Raw genomic sequence first — 25,175 nt, 5'->3', positions numbered from 1 at the left:
AGAACTGATCTTACTTTATACTCACATGCTAATCGTTCTTTTAATTGGGGCGTTGGAGCCAAATCAATGGTGCTTTTGTTGTGACAGTTCAACAGTGTTGGATCAGCACCATAACTTAACAAAAGAGAACAAACTTCCACCCTGTTCTTAGAAGCTGCTTCATGCAGAGGAGTGAATTGCCACAGATCCATTGCATTCACACATGCTCCATGCTTGAAAAGGAAAAGGGTAAAAAAAGATGCAACATCAAAAACAGATTATTAGAAAAAGGCTTCTGTCATTCATTTCAATGCAGTAGACTGTTAAAATAAAAATCATAGCTTGTATGCAAACTGTATCCAAGACATTCTCCAGACATTCATTTTCAGTGTAACAGAATATTCCAGCACACTGCAGTTTTTAATCCTCTAGTGTCTCAAAGGTATTCACAGAAGCCAAAGGCAGGCTGGTCTCTAGACTTTCTTCTCTAAAAATCAGAGAGGAGCTCTGCTACAGGCCACATCTGATAAAGACCCTAATTCACCTGCTCTGAGTCACCTCCAGAAAAGCTCCTTTTTCTTGTTGCTCTAGAATAAGTCTACAGTGAACACCTGTACTAAGATAAATACACTTTCTGTAAATACCCCTGAGTAATGCCAGCCAAGATGTCTAACCAACAGACACTAGACGCTCAAAGTCAATCTTGAATCAATACATTAAGTACAAGGTTCTGCAAGTAATACTCTTGGATATTTAATATCTACATAATTCTTCTCCAGGCACTGTGAGTTCTTCTTGTAAGCAAGTCTGACCAGACATGCTCATTCCCATTGCTCCTGTTAACACTGTAGTGCTAACAAAAAATAATCAAAGATTCACTGGAGCACAAATCCAATAGGAATTACAACTGTAGCCTAACAGTTAAGACATGCAGTAGTGGATAGGTAACTTTTTATGTCTAGTGCCACAGATGTAAAGATTCACCCTACAACTGGCCTGTGGAGCAAAAACAAAACACACAAAAAAATGGCGCATGTAAAAAGTTGTTCTCCACCTTTTTTATAAGCCCCCTTTAAGTACTAAAAATCCATTCGTGGCACAGATTTTTGCAGGGCACATCTTGAAGCCCCTGGTTTAATGTGCATCATACTTTATCTTTGAGTTTAACATAATCCAGATAAGCCAATTCAGTTCCAAGAGTTCATTTATATTATAAAAGCTGATTTACCTTTTCTTTGGAGTGAGGGGAATAACGGTGGACAAGAATTTATGTTGTGATGCTCGTTCCCTCAAGAAACTGATTACATTTTAATGGTAAATTGTTCACAATCTTTATCAGTATTCTTTCTGAAAATCCCTTAATACTGTCTTCTGAAGTATTTTTTCTATTGTTTAATTCACAATGTTGTTCAGTTTTTGTTTTGTTTTTTCCCTTTCCCCCCTTTTTTTAATGAGCGAGAGTGGAAGGGTTGAGAGCAGTAGTACTTACTTGATGGTAAAACATTCAACTTTGAAGACAAGAGAGTTAAAAACTGAAAGCACATTTATAAGGGGAAAGCTTCCTTGCAAACAGAAGATTCTGCAGCTCTAGCTTGATAACCACTAACACGTAGAGCAAAAGGAATCCATTCTTCAAGTTTTGAAAATGAACGAAAAATATGCAACTTCGATCTATTGTAAACTGTTCTTATTTAATATTATCCAACCTATTTTAATTTTTTCAAAGACCAACCTTTACTAGAAGCTCTGTTACTTCATAATGACCATAGGAACAGGCATTGTGAAGTGGCACCAAATCTCTATACAGGAGAGAAAGGAGAAATTATCTTAGTACTCCTATTTCAATTCCAAACTATGCAAAATATCTAGAACAGTGCAAATAACACTACACTGCATCTTGAACATTTTATAAAAAGCAGCATCTGAGGTGTTTAAACAGAGTTGAGGGGAAATAAGAAACTGGGGAAGAACCCATAAAAACCCATCAGTATTTTTCAGAACACTAAACACTGAAAATGACCAGAAGATGAGAAACAAATTGTACTGACTGCAAATGAAAGTGCTTTTCTGAGACTTGGAACCCTAATCAGGAAGGACTAACTGTAGTAACCTTTCGGGAGTGACAGTTGTTACTTCCTTCTTCAGTAAGGACATTGCTGCAAGATTATCTTTTCCCTTGGAAACTAAAGGAGCCTTACTGGCTACCGTTTAAGTAACTGTACAACATTCTGTAGTAACAGCAGAGCTACCATGGTTTTAAAGCCAGCTTCATACTCTCACAAACCGAATGGTCTTGGAAGGAAGTGAGAAATTGCCCAAAATGAATTGTTTCACTGCAGGCTAGTAAGGGAGAAATGACAAAAGTGAATTCAAACACCAAATGGACACTTGAAGATGCCTGATAAGACAGCTATTTATGTAGTTGTGATCTCAGGAAAACTGAAAGTTTGCTTTCCATAATCTTTAATGTACACAGATACACATTTTAAAAGTAAGTTTTTCATTATATTTTATGCAACTGTCAATAAACTCAGCACATCCATATGAAATGATTGCTACATTTCCTGAGATAATAACCAAATACTTAAAAACATAGTCCAAACATAACCTCTGGAAAACGGATCTTCAATTTTTAATTACTCTTAGCAAAAAAGAGTAGAAACTTAAATGTACAAAGAAAATTAAGACTGATCCAACATTTAAAATATTTGCTGACTCCTCAGTGATTTATTGAAGTATTTTATTTATAAAATAGACAAACTGAGGAGTGATACCTGAAAGCCAGCATATCCTGTGGTCAGCTCAATTTAGATTTTCCTGCTTTATAAGTCTTATGACTCAACTTAATATTTTTGTCATGACAGAAAGATTAATGGTCTTGACTTAGAAATTCTATTACTATTCCTCACCTCAATTTTGGGAATTTTCTGTTCGTTCTGAGTAAAGGAAAAATGAACCTACCCCTTATCCTTAGCGTGTACATCAGCTCCATGTTGCAGTAACAGCTGTACTATTTTTACACGGTTATATCCAGCTGCTAAATGTAAAGGAGTAGACTGAAACAACAGAACATAGAAGTAATCAGTAACACAAAATCAAATTTCTTCCTTTTGTTTTTTTTCAAGACTTGTTAACAGGACTAATTACTGAAGTCCTTAAAATACTTGTAACACTAAAAAAAAACACCAGAGGGCTTGAATCTGACATTTGGTAATTATTTTTATTCTTTATTGACTACTCTTACAGTACTAATAACACAAATCCTGAATTTATTTCATTATTAATATGCTCCGGGATTAAGGCCCTCTTAACAAATTTGAGTCCCACAATCCGTTTTTGTGTTTTGTCTATAAGCTTTGCTGGGAAAAACTATGTCCCTTGCTAAAGGGGAACTACTAACATGGCCTTTACAAGGTATGTCTGATAAATGACAGGTCTTTTTTTTTTTTTTTTTTTTAAAAGTTCTCCCACTCCACTGACTAGCTTCTACTTGTTTCTAGCCGATGAATTCAAGAACACCAGTCAGGGCAGAGCTACAAATTAGCTAAGAAAAATCTTATCCTCTTCATTTACAAACCAATCAACTCAATGAGTTTGTGCAGTTCCAGGAGGATGAGTCTCACAATTAGAAGCTGAGAAAATAGCGATGTATAGGTATTCCAGAAATCCCAGTATCTTACCACAAAGCCTTGCACAGGAAAATTTGTTTCGACAAAACTTAAGGGAAAGTGTACACATTTAACAAGAAGAATAAGGATGCCAAAATTAGGTATTTAATAACCTGAAACTTCGGTAGTCTAGGGTATGATTTTTTTTTAAAATGGAGATTTTGAATGTTTTTAAGTAGTTCTTTAACAATACCACTACCAAAGTGATGAATAACCTCATTCTGAAACAGCAACAATAACTTGCTTTGGGTGTATGACAAGCAAGGGGCCTGCATGTATTTCTTCATAACTGTAAGAGTCTATGAAAAGACCTCCCTTCTTTATCACTGCGGATATGAAGGTCAAGCTGAAGTTCCAACTGAAAGCTGTGAGCTGTGTGTTTATTGCTCCCACATGGAAATACCTACATACTCCTTTTAAGGTTTAAAAACAAACACCGGACAGGTACTAGAGATATACAATCTTTTTTCCCTACCTATATTAAACAAAATAGAATCTATGTTAAAATATTCTTAAAATCTGGTCAAAAAGTGTGAAACTAAGTTTTTAAATCAAATTTCAAACAAAAATACCTTTCTGCCATCACTTGCATGACAGTTAACATTTAACGGTGTAAGAAGAGACATCATCTTTTCTTCATTTCCACTCCTGAAAAACAAGATATGAAACAGGCATTCTTTTTGTTACAATTATTAGCAGCTTATGCTTTTATGTTTTCCTTGTTATAATGTTCAGCAGATCTGTTCTAAAGTTATATATTTACTTATGGATTGCCAGAATTAAGGGCAAAGCGAAAAAAAAAAATGTGTTTATGTATTTATCTTTGTTGTTTTATTCACAGAAACAGATAAAGCTGTGTATCTAGATGGAATGCCAGCTCATGAATAAACATATTCATAACATACAAAGCCCCATACAATTCTGAAAATAACTAAACCTCAGAAGTTTCCATTAAAATGCATACCTGGCACTTTCTAAGAGTTCATCTTTCTTGTATTCACCTGGAAGGCAAAAGGGAGTTTCTTTAGTTGTTAAATAAATATCCATACATGTTAAGTTTCCAAGTTGAAGTTTACTATTTATCGACTTCCAAAATTTGACAGTCCAGTTTTGAACCAGTACAATGAAGTATTTACCTAGAATGCATCGCATGAATGAGATAATAAGGCCATATGGGAATTTTCTAATTAGAATTATAAAACATAGAAAAAGTAATACAGTATATTTGTAGTTTTTTTGTTTGTTTTTTTGTCCCCCCCTGCCCCTCCCCCCAATATTAAATTCATTGGAGCATTATTAGTCAAAGTAATCTAAAAATTATCAGTTACCAGTCAACACTGCTTTTGCGGATGGGTCTGCTAAATCCAAAGCGGTTCTTCCATCTGTGTTCCGGATGGTCGGTTCAGCACCATGCTGCAGCAATACTTCAAAATGCAAAAGGTTTTCATGAGAAAACAGTTCTACAAGACAAGCCTTATGAGATATATTGTAAGCAGCAAACACAAAAGAAAAACCCAGTTATCATTTCAAACTTCCCCTCTTAACTTCTTTATGTCAGAATTCCATAATGCTACCTGTGAACAGTTTAACTAGGGAACCACATTTTATTAGAAAAGAGCAGAGAAGAATCGGAACAATCAGAAACTGGCAGGAGGCAACTTCAGTTGGAAAACTGAGACTGTCCCCCTTTCCTCCCCCCAAAAACAGTAGCTACTTCTCATTATGTCCAGAGCACACTACTTCAAAACCATTAGAGACTATACCCTAAACAGTACACAGCAGTAGAAGGCTGTACATCTTCATCGACCTTGCACTGATATTGGGGACAAACCAACCAGGTTATATATACGCTACTCTCCAGATGTGCTCCTGAATAAACTATATTGGAGGAAACGACACAATCAAAAAACTAGTTTCTCAAACTCTCTACCTTTCTACCTCTTCCTACCTCTTAAGAATTACGTAGTCAAGAGACCTCATCAATATAATGTACTCAGCTTGTTTAAATTTTGTTCATATCCTTAGCTAATTTAACATGACTGCAATGTAAAGAGATAGAATGAATCCATTATTAAAAAACAGTTTTATTCTTTCCACTGCACTGTAAGTAACAGCAGAAGGCAATGTAAGAGTCTAGGCTGAAGCAGAAGAGAATCTAGCTCCATCCCATCACTAAGGCTTTTCCCCCATGATGTCAACATGAATTATTACACTTAGGCAATTATCAAAAACAGATCTAAAAATTGTAGTTACTTTGTTCCTCATAAAACTGACATATGAATTTAAGCTTATACAAGATTTTTATTTTTAATCCTTATAAACTGACTGTTTCGTAGAATAAAAATGGTCTTTTATTTCATAGAATAAAAATGATTCTTGATTTTGTGGTAAAAAAAAAACAAACACAAACAAACAAGTCAGTCACAGGAGAAGTGGAAGAAAATTACCAATGCAGACATCTGTCTTGCCCTTAATGGCAGCTTCGTGAAGGGGAGTGTAATTCCAATTGTCCCGAGCATTAGGATCTGCACCGTGCCGTAAGAGAAGATTGACAACTTCGGCATGTCCAAAAGAACAAGCATTGTGAAGAGGAATAAGACCTCCATCATCTCGTGCGTGGACATTGGCACCACTTTGAAGTAAATATTCAACTACATCCTTCCGACCAAAACCTGGAAGAGAGAAAGAGCTTTGTCTCATCTGCCAAGGATAAAAGATGTTGGAGAAGGAAACTCCTTGCACCACACACCCGTATTAAACCAAGATTTAACGATTTTCTCTCTGAATAAAAATCCAAACTGGCATTTCTTACAAAAGGAGCATTTACATGGTAAAGCTGTTTTTGAAACCCCCCAAATTATATTAAAATCAGTAGAAAAACAATATTCAATATTTGAACAATTAGTATTTTGGTAGAACTCCCACGAGTCAACAGCTTCTTGAAAAACAACAGAAACCAGAACACTGACAACAAAACCTCTTTTTCAGTCATTTTACATGGTAATTAAAGCTAATAATATTTTGTACAACACTGCCAACCTGCAGCCAGTTTGCAGAAGGACCAATAGATGAGCTTAGGGAATAGGAGTGGTGATTGGTTACAAGTCAATGCATATATGATTTATATTTTAAATTATTTAAATTAAAAAAAAGTCACATAGCATGAAAATTATTTTACATTACTTTTTTATAAAAAGCAAGCACAGCACTGCTTACAAGTTAAAACCATCAGCATGGCTATCTGCTTTCTAAAGATTAATTAACATAATGCACACACAGTTGCCACCTTTGAAATGATCACTTAAGAAAATCCTTAGGAAGGTAAAAAAGTGTATCTGAGACCGACCATTTTCCATAGATGAAATATATTATAGAAATGCACAACCGTAACTGAAAGATGTCCATAAAGTCTATTTTAAGTGATCCCTAATCTGACTATGAATATTCGATTGTGACCGAAACACAAAAACGCTCTCACACATTCTGAGGCAATTTTACGATCCTGTCATTCATGTTACTGGACAGCAAAAAATATGCTGATTTTGGGCTAGAAACGTATTCTAAATAAGGTAATTGCTGTTCCAAGCCAATTCTATCGCTACTGCTATTTAACTTCATCTGTATCTCACACATTTATATAACAGCAAATACTGCAGTACCTCAAACTATTACCAAACGTATCCATGTTTTCTTCAGTATCTTTACAAGAAGCCAGCGTGACTTAGGAATTCTGCTTATAGCTACCGTGCCTATACACCTGTGTTCTAAAGGACGCTGCCTGAAACATTCCCTCAAAGGCTTCACGAAGGCCTGCTCGGGTCCTGGGGACTGTGAGCACAGGCAAGAGCCATATATTGGGATGTATCAGACTTGTGCCAGGTACCTGCTGGGAAATGTCCCATGCATGCCGGACTCCTGTGCTTTAAATACCACAGTTACAAACCGTTTTCCTGAAGAGGTCAAGAACTGGTGGGGATGTCTCCTCAACTGAGCTTCATCTCAAACCAAATAATCCTCCAGCTGCAAACGCCGGTGTACTCTGAGCTAGTGAATTTGAACTTGAACTTTTGCCATCATCCAACCACCCTCAGCAGGTAGACAGAAGACAAGGCAAGCAGAACCTAGAAATTATGTTTATTCCTGACAACTATGCAGCATTTCAATAACAAAATCACTGAAGCATGTTTTAGTTACAACTGAACTTTTTGGCTTTAGTTTTGTTGCAACCGAACACTCTCTCAGCCTGTTCTTCAATAAACCTAACTATTCGGTTGACCCTTCTCCCAGACTGACAGCAGCTGAAATCCCGGACCACGAAGCACTTTCACTTCCCCTGCTAACAGCTCAAAAAACAAATATTGCAATTTAAAACCATTTCTGGAATCTGCAATCCTATTCTTTTCATTGTTCAAAGTCTACAAACGTAATCAGCTAGCCATGCCGAGAGGAGATTCTGTAGGGAAGCTGTACGTGCCAGAGGCAGGCCACGAACGCATCTTTCCTCCTCCTCCCTCAAACATTCCCCACGTGCCCCACGAAGTTCTCATCGTTATAAAAGCGATTTGTGATACCTTCTAACCTCAGAATGAACTCCAAAGTACAGCAACAGGCACAACAACGTACTGGCAACGTGTTTCGATTCTTCAGAATACATTCTCAGTAATGCCAACCTCAGCATGCTAGCACCTTAACCTCTGAAGAGCCACATCCTGTACGTCAGATTCACTTTTTGCTCTCAGTGTTACGGTTACTGTATTATAATCAACAGAAGGCACCTGGCCTGTCCTAACGGAGAACAGGAGGTCAGCACACTTAGGTGCGCACTGGGTCGGACCTACAACCCGTGCAAAACCAATTTACCTGCACGGGCACAGTAAGCCATATTCGCAGCACATCAGTGCCTATTTCTGCTGCCCCACAAAATTAGTACCTATACAATATATACCCATGCAGACGAATCACTTGTGTATTAAACTATACGTAGCATATTGTACTATTCTCAAATCTAGCTTTCATAACTAGATATCATAAGTACTCTTATTTTTCTTACATAGGTTCTCTTAAATTTTTCCTGCATCTTCAAAAATTCCAGAAATTCTGTTTCTAGGCTGAATGCATAATGAAAATTTGCTAAATTCTTACAGTATCTATTCAGAGTAGCCTTTTCACAAGTGCCACAGTCCTGCAAACACATTTTCAAAGCTGCTATTTGATAACAGACTGCTTGGTATCTTCTTTTGGTACCAAAGAACGTTTTCCAGAAACCGCTTTAGCTATGTTAGAAAAGTCTCTGATCCAACTTTCTGTCTAGAAGTTACACGTCTGGGTGGTAAACATCACTCATTCTTGCGCAGAATGCGTTCCTGTCCCTCACAGCTGTGGTGTATAGCCACCATTTTGAATACAGCCACCAGCCTGAGCAGGAATCAATACCAATATGGACAACGAGCTGCGGTAAGCCTCCCTACAGGTGAGAACTCACCTGGGAGCCCTCTGGTTAGCACATCGGTTCAATCAGACAATTCATGAGCTACCCATAGCTTCTCTCAGTGCAAAGCCAGCGTCCAATTGAAATACACCTCCAAAAAGGACAGCAACATCTCCAAACTACCTGCTGTTATTTTAATGTTGAGATGGGATCACCTGCATCAGACCGATTGCTGTAACTGCACTTCAGCAAGAAGCACGCAGCAGGGACTCCTCAGTGCTCCGGGGAAGCATTTGTACAAGAGAGCACCACAAATGGAAACAGAAGTATTTTCCACAGGATGTATGTGTACAGAGGAGGCGGCCAAACTCTGTACAATGGCCTCTCCTGCTTTCACTGTGAGTGGAAAGAGAGGACAGCCCGTGCTGACACAGGCAGGAGCCACTGCCGACAGAAACAGTTCCTCTTTGCCGTTAGTCCACTGCTGCAAGAACGGTTTTAATACTTTTTTTTTAATGTCACTTCTAAATTTTTTCGTGTCTCTCAAGCTCCCACCAGAAGACCAACTAAACGGAATCACAGCTTGCTCCTGTGCAAGGTAACCAGTCTAATTATCACAAACACTATTTCTTACTGCAAAGTAGCAGAGCTACCAGGGGCCCTCAGCTGCCTCCCTTCTCCCACCTACATCAGCTGAGCAGCTCACTGCACTTGTTCCTCTGAAAAGTTACAAACTTTTAATTGACAAATACTCAATATTAATCACCACATAAACTTGCCTGTGCATCTGTATAGATAATGTCATAATTGACATTCACTTAATTCTGACAGGATAAGCTACACAAACAACTGAGCTCTCATTCTTCTCCACTGACACTGCCCCAGCTGTCTGTGGGTTTTTTTTGGATGAATTTTAACTTGCAGGAAGGGCATTTTGGTATTGCCAAGTCACCAAAACATTATGATACTGTCAGTTTGACAACGCACTGCTGACAATGAAAAGGATTGACTGCCCTTGAGTAAACACACGCAGCTAATGGTGAGAGAAGATTGAGCCCTCCACGTTGCAAAGGCTGGTGGGCTGCTGTGTGCTACAAAAACCCAGAGAGCAATCAAGACCCCAATATGTATTACTTCTAACAAAGACAAGCTCTCCCAGGGAAAACTTTTAAAATACCTTTCTTCTTTAAAAAAAAAAAAAGAAAAAAGTCTCCTACACAAAATGACAGGTGTAAAATGAAACACTTTTTTTAAGTTGCCAGGTAAGGGAAAAAAGGTCCGGGCAAAGTCAATTAAAACGAAACCCAAGTTCAGGTTCCAGAGTGCCCCAAAGAGAGGAAAAAAAGCAGTAAGTAAACTATCTTTGCAGTTCTGCTCCACCTCTTCCATAAAACAAAGTCTTGTAACTGAATGAAACTAGTCAGAGAAGTTTTGTAACGTATCTTCTAAGAACACACACCTAGGCTAAACAAAGCAAAAATACAACAGACTTCTGCTTTTACTTCCTGGAATGTAATTCCTTTAGACTCAAGAGACAAAAGAATTACTCAAACTGTGAATAACATGGAAAAAGCAAATCAAAACAAAAACAACCCCAAATCCAGGAGCTGCTTATGTCCATCTTCTAAAACTGAGTCTACTACAGGTATGCTGACAACAACGAGTGATCTGAAGCAGTGGCAGAGCACTAAATCAAGAAATTATGCATTTACATCACATTTTAACCAGAAACTTCTGGCATACCCTTCAGTCTTGCGAGAAAGCCAATTCATTTCTCTGTATCAAGTCTGAAATAGACATAAGCAGGGCCACAGCCTCTCCCACTTACACACACCATCCCGCTTAGTGTCAGAAGTCCAACAGATACATGAACTGACTGCTATTTATTTTTTTAAAGAAAAAGTTTTCTATAGATCTGAAGCTCTGTTTTTTTAAAGCCCAAACAAACCACCATTGTCCAGAAAGGTAAACTAGATCACTACATTGTATCAGAAACACCTTAGGCACAAAAAGCAAACTAACAAAACAAAAACAACAGCCTCCTGCTTCTCCAAAAGGCTGTGAAGCAAACTCATTTAGAAATTCACAGCTTATGAGTGAACACACAGGACAAACTTATAAAAAGATAGCTGCAAAATTGTTTTCCTCTGACAGGATATTTTAAGTCGTCCCCTGGGCTGTTGCTGCTCAAGTATCTTAAATCTGCGAAATGCAGCTGTCCTGCAAAGGAGGCTCTCAGGCACTTAGATCCATTAATTCTGCTGCATGAGAAAAAGCGGCATCTTAATTAGAAACCTTCTCCAAAATAACTCAATGAAGAAATGAACATCTTTATCAGTTATCCATATTGCTTAGCTAAAAAGCAGCTGCTGCCTCTCGCACCCAGCCCGCCTTAGGGTCCTGCGCCTCACGCTGCAGTGCAACCAGGAGGAACAACACGAAAACAACCGCCACAATCAAGCCTTTGTCTGAAAAGGTGGTAGACAATCTTCTGGCCAGCGACCAGCAGAAGCAGTTGCCCTGTGATGTCAGTTATTTGCCTTTTAAGTGCTGAATTAACAAAGCCTGTTTGTTACCGATAAGGACGCGAAAACTTAGAAACCCAGTTCTCCGACAGCCACCCTCCGTGGGCGAAACGCTAAAAATAAACACGGCTGCTGAAGCCGACGGAGGCGGCCCGGGGGCCGCGATCACCTGCCCGTGCTGTCAGCCCACACCACGGCCACCCAGCACCGAGCCCCAGGCAGGCGGGGCGGCCCCCGGCCGGTACCTGCGGCGAAGTGCAGCGGGCTGGACTTCCTGCCCGCCGTGTCCCGGCTGTTGACGTTCTCGGGCCGCACCAGCCGCTTGACCCGCTCCACGTCCCCGTTCCTGCAGGCCTCGAACAGCTCCCGGGCCGGCTCCGTCGCCGCTCCGCAGCCCGGAGCTTCAGCCAAGGCGGCCGCGCCGCCCGCGCACCGCCGCCCCGCCATGCCGGGCCGGGCCCAGCAGCCCGCGGCGCCCCCCTCACAGCCCGCGGCCCTCGGCGGCGGCCCTCGGCGCGGGGCGCGGGGCGGGGCGCGGGGCCCGGCGCATGGCGGTGGAGGGGTCCGGACGCAGCAGACGCAGCGGCAGCAGTAGCGGCAGCAGTAGTGGCAGCAGTAACAGCAGCAGTGGCAGTAGCAGCAGCACCGCCGCCCTCGGCCTCGCTGCAGCAGGAAGGGGCGGGCACCCAGCGCAGAGCGCACGCGCCTAGCCAGGGGCTGGGCATGCGCAGAGGGCGGCGCAGCGCTGCCGCGGGGCGTCGTGTGAGGGCTGGGGGAGGGCGCAGGCCCCGGCTCGGCCCCTGGGGCTGCCACTGCGCTCTCAGAGCGGGCCGTGGCTGAGGGGGCTGCCGCTGTCCCGGCGACGTCTTCTGCACAGAACTCCTCCTGCCTCCTTACTGGCTCTTGTCCCGTCCCTAGGGTCCATTATTGTGTAACGCCATTCCAAACTGGATTCCTGTTCATGTGAAACAGTTTTTCTCTACACTTCTGTCAAAGCTGGGGAGGAACTATGACAGAGAAAACATACCTCCTTCCCGAAACAGTTCTTGTCTATAATTCTGTCAAAGTTGGGGAGGAACTACGACAAAACAAACCTCCCTTCTTTTTAAGAGACGACTTGGGGCTCAAAAAAGCAAATGTAGAGCGAGTGATCTGTACCACAAGAGAATAAATATTCCCTTGCTGCTTACAGTAATCACATGTAGATCAAGATGTGGTAATGAAGACCTTTTTCTTCTCCACAACAAAAACTGCATTCTCATACAAAGAACTTCATGGTGCCATCGAAGAAAATCCTTACATATTTATATAGCAAAATACATTTCTGAAAAGGAAGTGCTTGAATAATTATAAAATGGAAATAATACAACGTAAGTTAAAAGAGATTGGGATATACTGTTAGCTGACTTTACCAATTCATGGTTTTGGAGAAAAATGGAACATCTTTCTCCATCCCATAAGGGTCACAAGCTAACTAGAAAGGGATTAACTTGGTAATATTTTAAATGTATTTTTCTACTCATGCTATAATATGTAAATAAAAACACTTTGGAAAAGGTAGTTGATGAAGGTCATGAGTGCCCTGTTGCAGAGACAGATTTTCTGTCTGCACTGCATCATCTTTCCTCTTCAAAACGTGGGGTTTCGGAGAGGTGGTGTCAGTGGGGATGCCAGTTGACCCCAGGCACCTCCTGGTGTGGTGCAGGTGGGAAATGAGAGTTACCGTGTCCTCCCTGTGAGCCCCAGTCTTCTGGTAAGGGCATGTGCCAAAGCACCTCAGAGAGGCCTGACGTATTTATTTATTACATCTGGCAAAAAAGCAGGCAGTCTATAAGCGGAAAAGAAATCACAAGACACTCCTAAGAAATGCTTCTCACTTTACCCATGTAAAGAGTGTCATCTCCGTGATGTTAGAAGTGCAGAAAAACAGGATCTGTAGAGAGAAAATATATTTTATTAGTCTTATTAGCGTAGCTGGAAAAAAAAAAAAAGACAAGCTTTTGAATTCTTACCCCTTCTTCATGCCGATGGCAGAAATAGCAAATGCATTATCTTGAAATTGTCTGTTTCTGTTTCAAAGCAGAAGGGGTTGTGTGTCTGCGGAAGTGTAAATGTCTGTGTCCATACAAACACTTCTTGCTGCCCAGGCCCTCTAAAGAAGAACTAGAACTTATTTTCACTAGTTCAATATGAACTCTAGCTATGTTTCTTTCTTTGGCAAAAGCTATTATGAAATGCTAATGGAGATAAATGAGAGTTCAAAGAAGACCTTGACTATAAAATATAAGCTATTTTGGATCTAAAATAAAGAACTTCTTTCTACATTGTTAAGCTAGAAAAATGCTATTTTTTCTAAATCACCTGTGGCCTAACTTCGTTTCCCAGTATGGCTTCCTGACAACTGGAGTGTAAAACTATGGCAGGTCTCTGTGAATGGAAAATTATTTTAAAACATACTCCAAGAGCAGGATTCAATTAGCCTTGAGTTCAGCGAGCCAAAGACTTACCAACTTTCAGGATTGGCGGACGAATCCTGAATCCGTCACCCTGACTTTTCAGATTCACATTACGTAAAATCTTTTGTTTTATTTTATTTCTTTTATGAGATAATAATCTGTAAAATTCAGCAGTGTCTTTTGGTCTTCTGTTGGGCTTTTTCTAGAGAAAGCAGGGGCTGTGGCCCCACTGTTACCAGCACCACCCAAGAGGCTCGCAATTAGCACCTCACAGACCCGTGACTGCCATTTTGGGGCTGTAATTTGTGAGGTACCAGTAGCTCTACCTCTGCCTCACATTTATTTCAGTGGCATGGCCTGCTCTAATAGAGACATTAGAGTATTTTTGCGGGTCCTTGAGCAATTTATTTAGAAGCATGCTTGGTTGGTCGCCAGAGGGCAAGAAAGAAAAGGGGAGGTTGGGTACACGCGGCCTGGTTAGGCCTCCTCGTAGGCCCAGGGCTGGCCCGGCCCTCACCTCCCAGCCCTTGGCTCCGCGAGGACTTCTCAGTGCTTCCTAACCATTTCCTTAGCGGTTTGCCTTTCTTTGGGATGCAAAGTAAAATTAGTAGGACACTTCAAGTGGTCAGACATTTAACTTATTGCCGAAGAATTCCAAAATCTACTCCTTTTGAAGTATTTCTGGGTGAGACTTGGCAAAACAACCAAACCAAAACCCAAATTCAACAGTCATTAATGCTGTACATCAGGAAATTATAAAACACGCCTATAAAGAAATAAAGAAAATAGATAATTTTGAAGAGAAGTGGCCTGCTGTTTACTTACTATATTTTTAAAACTATGAACAGAGACTTTGTCAGGGCAAACTAGTTTTTAAAAATAGAGTGATCAACTTAACAATAAGAGCATACCACAAAATGAAAGCAGTACAGCTGTACAACAGTGGATGTAGGCACAACCACTGCTTTAAAGGAACTTAACTTTCTCCTTCCCCTTTGCATCCTATCTACCAGGTATTTTGGCTACTCATCTTAAACAAGCAGGAGCTAGTTCCTTTCCCCTGCCAGTCCATCTCTGTAGTTACTGGTTTTGTATGGGCCAGCTTCGTTTTACCAGCAGGTGGAGGTAAAGTGGAAAATATAAAATACTGTTCTGGAAAAAACAAAGGGGGGAAAAAAAAACACAATAAAATGAAAGGAAACTTAGAGATATTGAGAATGAGCATCACAGAGATGATCAAATACATAGCTAAGTGGTCCCTCCAGGAGATGGGGCTACAACTGCAGTGCTGACAAGCTGTAATGGTAGGCGACGTAGTCATTGAAATGCTGTATCTGTGTATGCAGCAACCATGAGAACTGTTCAGCAACGCGGTGACCTGCTGTGAAGATGACAGTTCACATGATACATTTAGGGAAGATTCTTGTTAGCGGTAGGGAGAAGCTTGTGTTCCTGACACCAAAAGCACAGAAAAGCATGTTGGAATTCATGGAAACTGGATTACTTAAAAAATATATATATACATAAAAAGAAAAAAAAAAAAAAGAGCCTTAGAGCCTTTAATCCTGAATTGGATTCTTGTGACATCTTTAAAATTATTCCAATTTTCCCATCAGAGGCTACTAGGCAGACACATACATGGAGGGCTTAAAGGGAACTTTTGTTTGTTTTTCTGTAGTGCCTCAAACATGTCTGGGAAGACAGAGAGCTTTTATAAAAGCACAGACTCTGCACGTACAAAACCAAAGTACGTGGACTGCCAGCATGGGAACATGGCAGAGGCCTGGAGAATTGTTATTTGTTGTTAGGAAGAAAGCCACAAGCAGCAGTAGAGGAGTAGAGCCAAAGATAGGCATTGACTAGGGATGCTAGCAAAACATATCCATTTATATCTCTGAGGTATGATAATAGGAAAAAGCTAAAAGGAAATACAGGCAAACTAGAATGTCTATCCAACCATGCCATATTCAGCTTTTCTGAAGATAACCAAAAGCAAAAATAAAGTTGGATACCTAAGTATCTTTGCTTAGAATTTGTCTAGAAATGACTGAGATGGGAAACAGTAATTCTCTTGGAAAATTCATTTTAGTGGGAGAAAAAATTCAGAGGAGCTAGAAGTAATGAGAGAATTTCCATGCATTTAAATTGCAGGTCAAGTGACATTATTTGAACAGAGTTTCATATTTATTTCCTGTCCCAACTGAAAAAAAAAAAAAAAAGGCTTTGGGCACATTCAAACATTTTCACAATTTATCCTGGCATTTAACAGAAGTGCCCAGGTTCTCTATGCAATTAACAAGGCAGGCTGGATTCTAACTGATGGGCTCTTAATTGCCCTTTGAAGCACTTTACCTCTTTCCACTGATCATATAAGAAGCTTATACCTTTAATTTGGATACCTAAATTTCTTGCCTATAGTATGTAATGTAAATACCATGCAGAGCATGCAGTGTGAAGAAAAGCAAAGAAGCAACTAAGTCTAATCATTCTTTAAAAAGTGGTAGTGTACTGCTCCAACTACTTGCACGTAGATTGGCAAAATGTTATTTCAGGACAAATCTATGAGAAGCAATTTCTCAAGAATTCAAATGATGGCTTCTTGGAACAGCTAGTTCCATAATCTTAAAAAAAAAAAAAAAAAAAAAAAGCTATTCTATTCTTGACTTAAGCTGAAGCAACACAGTTACTTGGTTCAAGAAGTAACTGTAGTTTCATCATGAAGTGATAGTGATCAAATCCAATGAATTTCAACATTTTTAATGGAAGGTTTCTACTGAAAACTTGGCATGGCACTGATTCAGAATAGGAATTGTGATGAAAAGAAGGAATGTGGTTACAGTCATTAAAATCAGATATGAAAAAAGACTGTGAAGTATATATTATGCAGATTATAACTGAGTGACAGTAACTAGGAAGTAAGTTCAAAAGATTATGGGACTCAAACTCCAATGATCATAAATTGTCAGTAAAAAAAAAAAAAAAGCCATAAAAAAAAAACAAACAGGAGGACTATGTGAAGTGAACACAGTTAGTGTGCTAAGCATTGTTTATCATGGAGCTAAACCAGCACGTGACAACTAGAAGCTTCTCCTTTGGGATGATTTTTCCAACAACTTACTATTTACTGTAGCCAGTAATAATTTCTCAAGAAGGGTAAACAGATATTCTTGGAGGAAAAAGTTTTCTGATCCATTAAAACAATTCTTACATTCCTATATGCAAGGTTTAAAATCTGCATCACGACAGCTTGTGGTTGGGGTCTACTACAGGCCGCCAGATCAAGGGGAGCCTGTGTATGAGGAATTCTTGCTTCAACTACGAGAAGTCTCGTGCTTGCATGCTCTCATCCTGATGGGGGACTTCAACTACCTGGATGTCTGCTGGGAAAGCTACACAGGAGGCTGTAAGCAATCCAGAAGATTCCTAGAGTGCGCTGAGGATAACTTTGGTCCAGGTACCAGACAAACCAACCGGAGGAGAAGCATTACTTGAGCTGGTTCTCACCAACACGGAAGAGCTCGTTAAAGAGGTAAAGATTGGAGGCAGTCTGGGCTGCAGTGACTATGCCTTGGTTGAGTTTGTGATCTCGAGGAATACAGGCCTGGCAAAGAGCAAAGTCAAGACCCTGAACTTCCGAAGAGCAAACTTCAAGCTATTTAAAGATGTAGTAGCTGAGATCCCCCAGAACACTGTCCTTAGGGACAAAGGAGCTGAGCAGAGCTGGAGACTCTTTAAGGATGTTTTCCTTAGAGCATAAGAACTCTCCATCCCCCTGCGTAAAAAAGCAGGAAGGGAGGGCAGACAGCTGGGATGGCTGAGCAAGGATCTGCTGGTCAAACTGAGTCACAAGAAGGAAATGCCCAGGCAGTGGAAACAGGGACACATGGCCTGGGAAGAGTACAGGGATGTGGTCCGTATGTGCAGAGATGGAATAAGGAAAGCCAAGACATGGATGGAACTGAGCTTGGTAAGGGATGCAAAGAACAACAGGAAGGGATTCTGTTCTTCCATTGCTCAGGAAAGAAAGGCCAGGGAGATTGTACCCCCTCTGGTGGATGAGAAGGGTGAACTGGTAACAACAGACATAGAGAAGGCTGAGGTACTCAACAACTTCTTTGCCTCAGTCTTCACTACCAGTCAGGCTTCCTAAGTCTTTCATTTCCTTGAACCTGTAGATGGACGCTGGGGGAGCAAAGTCCCATCCACTGTAAGTGAAGAGCAGGATCAAGATCACCTGATGAAACTAAACACGTGCAAGTCTATGGGGGCTGATGACATGCATCCCAGGGTCCTGAAGGAATTGGCAGATGTAGTTGCCAAACCTCTCTCCATCATATTTGAAAAGTCCTGTCAATCAGGTGAAGTCCCTGGTGACTGGAAAAAGGGAAACATCACTCCCCTTTTTAAAAAAGGGTAGAAAGGAGGACCCAGGGAACTACAGACCACTGAGCCTCACCTCTGTGCCTGGCAAGATTATGGAAAAGATCCTCCTGGAAGCAATGTCAAGGCATATGCAAGACAAAGAGGTGATCCAAGACAGCCAGCATGGCTTCACCAAGGGTAAATCGTGCCTGACCAATGTGGTGGCCTTCTATGATGGAGTGACTGCATCAGTTGACAAAGGAAGACCGATCAATGTTATCTACCTGGACTTTTGCAAGGCCTTTGACATGGTCCCACATGACATCTTGGTCTCCAAATTGGAGAGATATGGATTTGATGGGTGGGCTATTCAGTGGATAAGGAATTGGCATGAAGGTTGCACCCAGAGAGTGGTGATCAATGGATCTATGTCCAAATGGAGACTGGTGATAAGTGGTGTACCTCAGGGGTCTGTCCTTGGACTGTTACTGTTTATTATCTTCATCACCAACATAGACATGGAATCGAGTGCACTCCCAGCAAATTTGCAGATGACAGCAAGCTGACTGGTGTGGTTGATAGGATAGAAGGAAGTGATGCCATCCAAAGGGACCTTGGCAGTCTTGAGAAGTGGGCCCACATAAACCTAATGAGGTCCAACCAGTCTAAATGCAGGGTGATGCACCTGGGCCAGGACAATCCCAGACGTGAGTACAGACTAGGAGAAGAACTCATTGAGACCAGCCCTGCAGCGAAGGCCAGCTGCATCCTGGGCTGCATTAAAAGAAGAATGGCCAACAGGTTGAGGGAGGTGATTGTCCTCCTCTAGTCATCCCTCATGAGGCCCCACTTGGAGCACTGCGTCCAGGTCTGGGGCCCCCAGCACAAGAAGGATATGGAGCTGTTAGAGCTGGTCCAGTGGAGGGCCTCAAAGATGATCAGAGGGCTGGAGCACCTATGAAGACAGGCTGAGAGAGCTGGGTCTGTTCGGCCTACAGAAGAGAAGGCTTCAGGGTGACCTCATCACAGCCTTTCAATGCTTAAAGGGGCCTTATAAAAAGGATGGAGAAAGACTCTTTACTTGGATAGATAATGATAGGACAAAGGGGAATGGTTTTAAACTAAAAGAGGTGAGATTTAGATTAGAGTTTAGAAGGATTTTTTTCACTCAGAGGGTGATGAAGCACTAGAACAGGTTGCCTAGAGAGGTTGTGGATGCCCCATCCTGGAGGTGTTCAAGACCAGGTTAGATGAGGCCCTGAGCAACCTGATCTAGTGGGTGGCATACCTGCCTATGGCAGGGGCGGTGGAACTGGGTGATCCTTGAGGTCCCTTCCAACCCAGGCCATATGATTCTATAACCCAGTAAAGGTATTTGTGTTCCTACATGAATGCCGAGTGGGCAGTAACGCTGTATTTAAGGGACTAATCCTCACTGCTATTTCATGTGTTTGTCACATGAGTAAATTGAGGACAGAATCTATTTATCAGACCTCTCAGATCAAAGCAAAGTAATGCAACACAACAGCTGGTTATAACTTCAATGTAGTTTACAATTGGTCCTAATGAAACCTAGGAACTTTTTGACCTGGATGGGTCAAATAATTCTATGCTTGAATTTTCTTAAAAGCAAACTAATTTACAGACTGAAATACAAGTCATAAATTTAGCTTAATTCTGAGACTCTGAAGCTTAGGTCTCTTTTTTTTGTATGCCTAACCTGGTTAAGCATGTACAAGAGAAAAATCTTCCAACAGTTTCACTGATGGAATGCAAAGGGTTTGCTGGGTTTTACACTAGAGTATATTCCTATACAAAGATTCAGTGAGTATTTAGCACAAGGAAGTTCACTGATTCACTGAAGTTCTTATATCAGCTACAAATGATGATACCTTACGAAAGTTCTAACTGTTCAAATGTTGTATTTTTTTTTCTTTTCATTTGGATTACATTTTACATGCAGGTTCATGGAATTGTCATGTAGACAAATGGAATACTCCTCTTTCAGCTGCCCACCAAAACCTAGCTATGAAACATCTTAAAAGTAAAATGTCTTGGGCAACTTGGGCCACACGTACACAAATGCTTAAATCAACTTTAAAATTGTTTTCCTCATTGAAGGAAGAGTTAATGTATATTGGTAGTCTTTGTTTATAGCCAATATTATACATTAGAAGGATGGGATAATATTAGCAAATTATGTATTGTTGCTTCCTGTCACGGTTAAGTAATGTAAACAAATGGCAACATACTATTCATTTAGGTAGAGATACAACCTTTTTCTGGATTTTTTGATTTTCTTGATTCTAGCAAGAGAGGGAAAATTTTGACACCTTTATTCGAACAGTTTGTTCTAGGATTATTTTTTTGATTCATTTATTTCTGTAATTCCTCATAGAAACTGCGAAGTTTCTTTTGGATAGGTTATCTCAAAACCTTATATATTGCCTTATCACAGTAATTTATATCTTTATTGATGCATGGAAAATCATTTTTCCATTCATTCTGGAAAACCATTGACTTTTTCTTGTACTGAACTTGATTGTTGAAATGTTACATTATGGTCACTCTCAACATCATGGTCACACAGTGAAATAACCCAGCCTAAAAATAGTAAATAGTAGTGCTTGTATTTCACCTGAGACTATGATTATTTTGCATGGTATGTACCCTCTGTGCACTTGGCCAGTACACCCAGTGCCTAACACCTGATAAATTCCTCTTTAAATGACAACGCTTTTCAGTGTAATCCTAAATGTAATCCTTTTCAATGTAATTCTAAATCCTAAATTGTTTTAGATAGTCAGGAAATATATTTCAAAGTTATCCATTTTGGATTTTAGAGGTGACTGAATATGTTTCTACAAAAATACAAAATAGGCCCTTTTTATTTTACAGAGCTACTTAAATGTCAACCATTGCTGTTAAGATTAAGTTACACAGAATGTCAGTTCAACAGCAAGGTAACTTGGGGATAAAACTAAATATATCTCAGGTTCCATCACTCTGGAGTCCCTCCAGGAGAGCGAATAGTCTTCCTTCTCCCTTTCCTTCTCAGTTCTTTGCTTCATCTGGCCAGGATCTTTGGTCTTCAACATGAGGTCTCAAGGTACTGGCTGAAGGAGTCTTCTACCTCACTCTTCCGTACTTGCCCAGTACTTTACCTTCTAGGTCTACCTCATCACCCAAACAATTTCAAAACAGGAAAAGGAACAGCTGAGTGAGAAAGTATATTGGTTGTGGAGATCATGACTAATAAGATCTTAAAACCTTAAAGACATCTGAAATGCTATCAATGCACACAAAATAAATGCTCTATAGGCACATAATAGTGAAATATCTTTCTCATGGTAGATTTTCCTATCTAAATCTCAATAATCTCAACAATGATCTTTTCGTTGTTGCCTGGATAGATGATGCAGCAAAGCTTTCTTGACACTGTCCACGTATGGAAACTCTTCAGTGTGGATCAGAATAGGCCCTGCAGTACATACAAGGACATAAGACCTAGCCATTTTTGTGGCCCTCTTAGCTTGTAAACAGCAATCCTATGCAGCAGATAAGCACGTGACAGAAGTTGGCATTGTTTGCATTTGTTCTCAGCCAAACCCCATTATATTCATTGAAAAAAAATCTACGGAAAACATGCTGGTTTCTAGGGATCTTTAACTGCAGACAGACTAAACATTTTTATAGTTTGTTGTAGTTTGACACAACTAGCAAAGCCCCTAGTATCAGCTGTGTACTCAAAGTGGTGCAAAGCTCTAGAAATTATAGCAGCATACACAGAAGGGTACACAAATGCTTTGTGACTTTCTTTTCTGCTCAGGCATTTTTGACTATAAATAAGATCCAATAATTCTATTAGGATTACGTGTTTACCATTCTAGAGCTAGATTAAGTGATCTGAAAGATGACTGGTTGCTTTATCAAATGTTTGAGTGACCATAGTGCAGACTTTTCTTATCAGGACAACTGATACATGCTGGGCCTCACGCTATCATTTTCTCCAAGAGAGAATGATCACAGTAAGAAATCATCAGAAAGTTTTAGGAACCCTCCAATATAGCCAAAATAGTTTATATAAAAATAAGCTTGGAACTGAATAAAATCATTCTTTTCTAAGCTATTCTTATTTGGTAGTTACTCAGGTGACACAGAAGGGGCAACTGGTCTCAGAAAAAAAAAGTTCACCTTACAGAGGGTAGGAAGTAATTATACAAGTGTTCATGCCACTTGCATTGCTGAGGAAAGCTATGGGAAACCATACTAGCTAAACCTAAAGTAAGCACGAAGGGCTGCCCTGGGGCCACTCTTGTCAGCACGATGCAAACTTGCAAGCCCAGGCTAAGGGGTGGCGCGAGCTGGTCCCTCACAGCACTGAGGCCACCAAGGCTGCGGCCTGCAAGCAGCTTGTGAGGGAGCCTGGCACTGCTGCGCCAGCTCTTTCAAAACAGCATATAGACAGCTATTTTTTCTTTTTTTGTTACGTAGAGGTAATTCACCTCTAGAGGTATCAATACGGTCTATACAGTAGAAGAGTTAACTCATGAATGAAAGAGGAGTTCAGTAAAAGCAGGCCTGCTACAGGCCTGAATGCTACAGCCACCCAAGCAGTTACGGCCTAGTTGTGGCCTCACTCACTATTATTGTTTGAGCATGAGAAATGCTCACGCTCCAAACTATGCTCCAACACAGGCCAAGCTCATCACGTTATGATCTCAAGCTAGAGATCTGTTTGTATGCATAGAAGTCAGCTTGGGACACAACTGAAACTCAACCTGTAGGACAGAGAAGCCTAAAGAACCAGATATATCCTTTAGTTACTGAACCACTTCAGAAATATATTTCTTCTTTACTGAAAACCAGGGAATCCAAGATTGTGTTTGTATTTTGAAATTGCCTGGTTACTGACTTTTTTAATGTCTAAGTTAAACTTTGTCCAAGTACTTTAGAGGGAGGATTTATTGCCAGTTAATATTTTTTTTTTTTTTTTGGCTAAGTGCCAGTGTCCTCTTTTAAACTCATGTTTCTGCTCCAGCTGATCCCAACACAAATGCGAAGGCTTAGGTGACTTCATACTCCCCAGACAGAGCTTCCAAACTTGCATTGTGTAAAAGCTTGATATAGCACCTCTGTGCCTATATTGGGAGGAGTTATGTAAAGCATCTAGACATGTGGTGTGGTTATTGTAAGTACTGGGAAATTCAGCTGCTTTTTTTACTACTGATGCCAGGCACTCTGATACATCTTGGAACACGGTCTGTGCCATTTGGAAACCCTGCCTCCTGCCCACTGTTCAGAGAAAAAGAAGTTGTGCGAAGAGAAACTAGCACAGACACGATGTGCATTGTGTCAACAAATTTCCAAACAGAAATTTAAAATCAGTGAAAGACCTTGATTTTTCAGGCTAATATGGTGCTCGTTTTGATAACATCCGCCCTAGAAATATGGTTAAGAAAATATTTGGTGCGCAGAATTATTTCGTATCTTGATGTTTTGCTAAGCACTGGAACACTTAAGTTAGTGGTTGAAAACATTAGTATAAATGTTAACTACATTCACCCTGTCTTGAAAAACAAAAATCAGTGAATATTTAAAAAAAGAAAAAAAAAAAAGAAAAAAAGCAACACACAACATTTCAAGAGGCAGGGGGGAATATTTTAACAGGCGTGACAATTATCTGCACTTTGTGGCTGCTTAATAAGAAAATTTGTGTTGATTCTCTTATAGGAAAAACTATGTTTGTAAAAAGAAAAACAACAACAACAAAAAACTATGTTTGTGAAAAGACATAATACCTCTTCCTGGTCTTGATCACAGTGAAGGGAAAGACTTTCCATAATTTCTTAACTGGCATTCATTTCACATCTTGCCTTTCAATTCAGGGATCTCTGAACAGTTTACTAACTAGCAATTTTTCCATCATCTATTTAAACTGCCAAGTGATTACAAGGAAAAATAAGAGAGATGGGGAACTGGTTTTTATGCTTGCAGCTTAGGTTAGGCAGGTTGTGCTGTGTCTGGGGCCCCACAATTGAGACAGACTTGAAATTGGTATTGACACTGGAGGCTAAATTCACAATAAACTCAAAGCAAGACTACAGTGACCTGCAGGGACTCATACCTGGCATTATTTGTATGTTCTTTTCCTTTATTATTTGTGTTTTACTACATTTCACTCATTTATCTATAGGAAAATAATGCCCTCCCATTTTAAAGTTGTTTCTGAGTTTGATTTAGACCCTTCACTTTAAAAGATATGTTCACAACCGTGCATTCGAGCTGCTGAATTGGAGCTTGCTCACAGCAGACCCATTGACATGCAAACCTTGTTTTTGCACGTGACATGTTAACATATGGTGAGTCTAATAGCACAGTTACAGTCAGGCACTGCTTAGGAGCTGACAGGCTGATAACTTTTTAAGCTGCCTCTCAGCTGCAATCAAGAACATGACCACTTTTATTTTTTTTTCAGGGCAAAGAAATTCATCTGAACTCCTGCCGTGGTCGTAGCAAACCTCTTTGATGTGACCTAAAATAATTTAGGAAGAATCACTGATCAGTTCTTGGCTCTCTGTTAGCTACAGGTGAGAAGAAGTAAGGATGAATCTGAATCCTTCCCCTCACATCAACAGGTCAGGGATGGCAGGCTGCATCCCCTGTTGTACTGAGTTGCTCCTCCACTGAGGAGCATTTGTTGTGCTGGCACACACAGAAGCTAGGCGTGCTGGGGGACTGGCAGAGCTCCTCTAAC

At 40.4% G+C, this 25,175-nt stretch overlaps 2 protein-coding genes across 4 annotated transcripts in view; both read right to left on the bottom strand.

The window, feature by feature from the left end:
* TNKS2 (tankyrase 2) overlaps positions 1-12,243 on the bottom strand; it is a 29,078-nt gene extending 16,835 nt beyond the window's left edge. The window contains exons 1-8 of the mRNA XM_080596463.1: positions 11,846-12,243; positions 6,095-6,319; positions 4,976-5,071; positions 4,612-4,648; positions 4,220-4,295; positions 2,941-3,035; positions 1,712-1,778; positions 26-212 (exon numbers count right to left, since the gene is read on the bottom strand). Of these exons, the coding sequence (XP_080452589.1) occupies positions 26-212; positions 1,712-1,778; positions 2,941-3,035; positions 4,220-4,295; positions 4,612-4,648; positions 4,976-5,071; positions 6,095-6,319; positions 11,846-12,047 (985 nt within the window). The 5' untranslated portion in view covers positions 12,048-12,243. The remainder of the gene's footprint in view (positions 1-25; positions 213-1,711; positions 1,779-2,940; positions 3,036-4,219; positions 4,296-4,611; positions 4,649-4,975; positions 5,072-6,094; positions 6,320-11,845) is intronic.
* A 139-nt stretch (positions 12,244-12,382) lies between these two features.
* The window catches only part of LOC308196832 (uncharacterized protein), a 38,967-nt gene continuing 26,174 nt past the window's right edge, over positions 12,383-25,175 (bottom strand). Inside the window, exons 3-4 of one of the 3 annotated variants that reach the window (XM_080596466.1) lie at positions 13,483-13,533; positions 12,383-12,555 (exon numbers count right to left, since the gene is read on the bottom strand). In XM_080596466.1, the coding sequence (XP_080452592.1) occupies positions 12,421-12,555; positions 13,483-13,533 (186 nt within the window). In that variant the 3' untranslated portion in view covers positions 12,383-12,420. Of the gene's footprint in view, positions 12,556-13,482; positions 13,534-20,581; positions 21,592-21,611; positions 21,900-25,175 lie in introns of those variants that run through there. The other 2 variants (XR_013952427.1, XR_013952426.1) reach the window with 2 other exon arrangements.

This window comes from Anser brachyrhynchus, assembly GCF_964034855.1.
Source record: "Anser brachyrhynchus genome assembly, chromosome: 6".
NCBI lineage: Eukaryota > Metazoa > Chordata > Aves > Anseriformes > Anatidae > Anser > Anser brachyrhynchus.
This window is presented reverse-complemented; position numbering and strand designations above follow the sequence as displayed.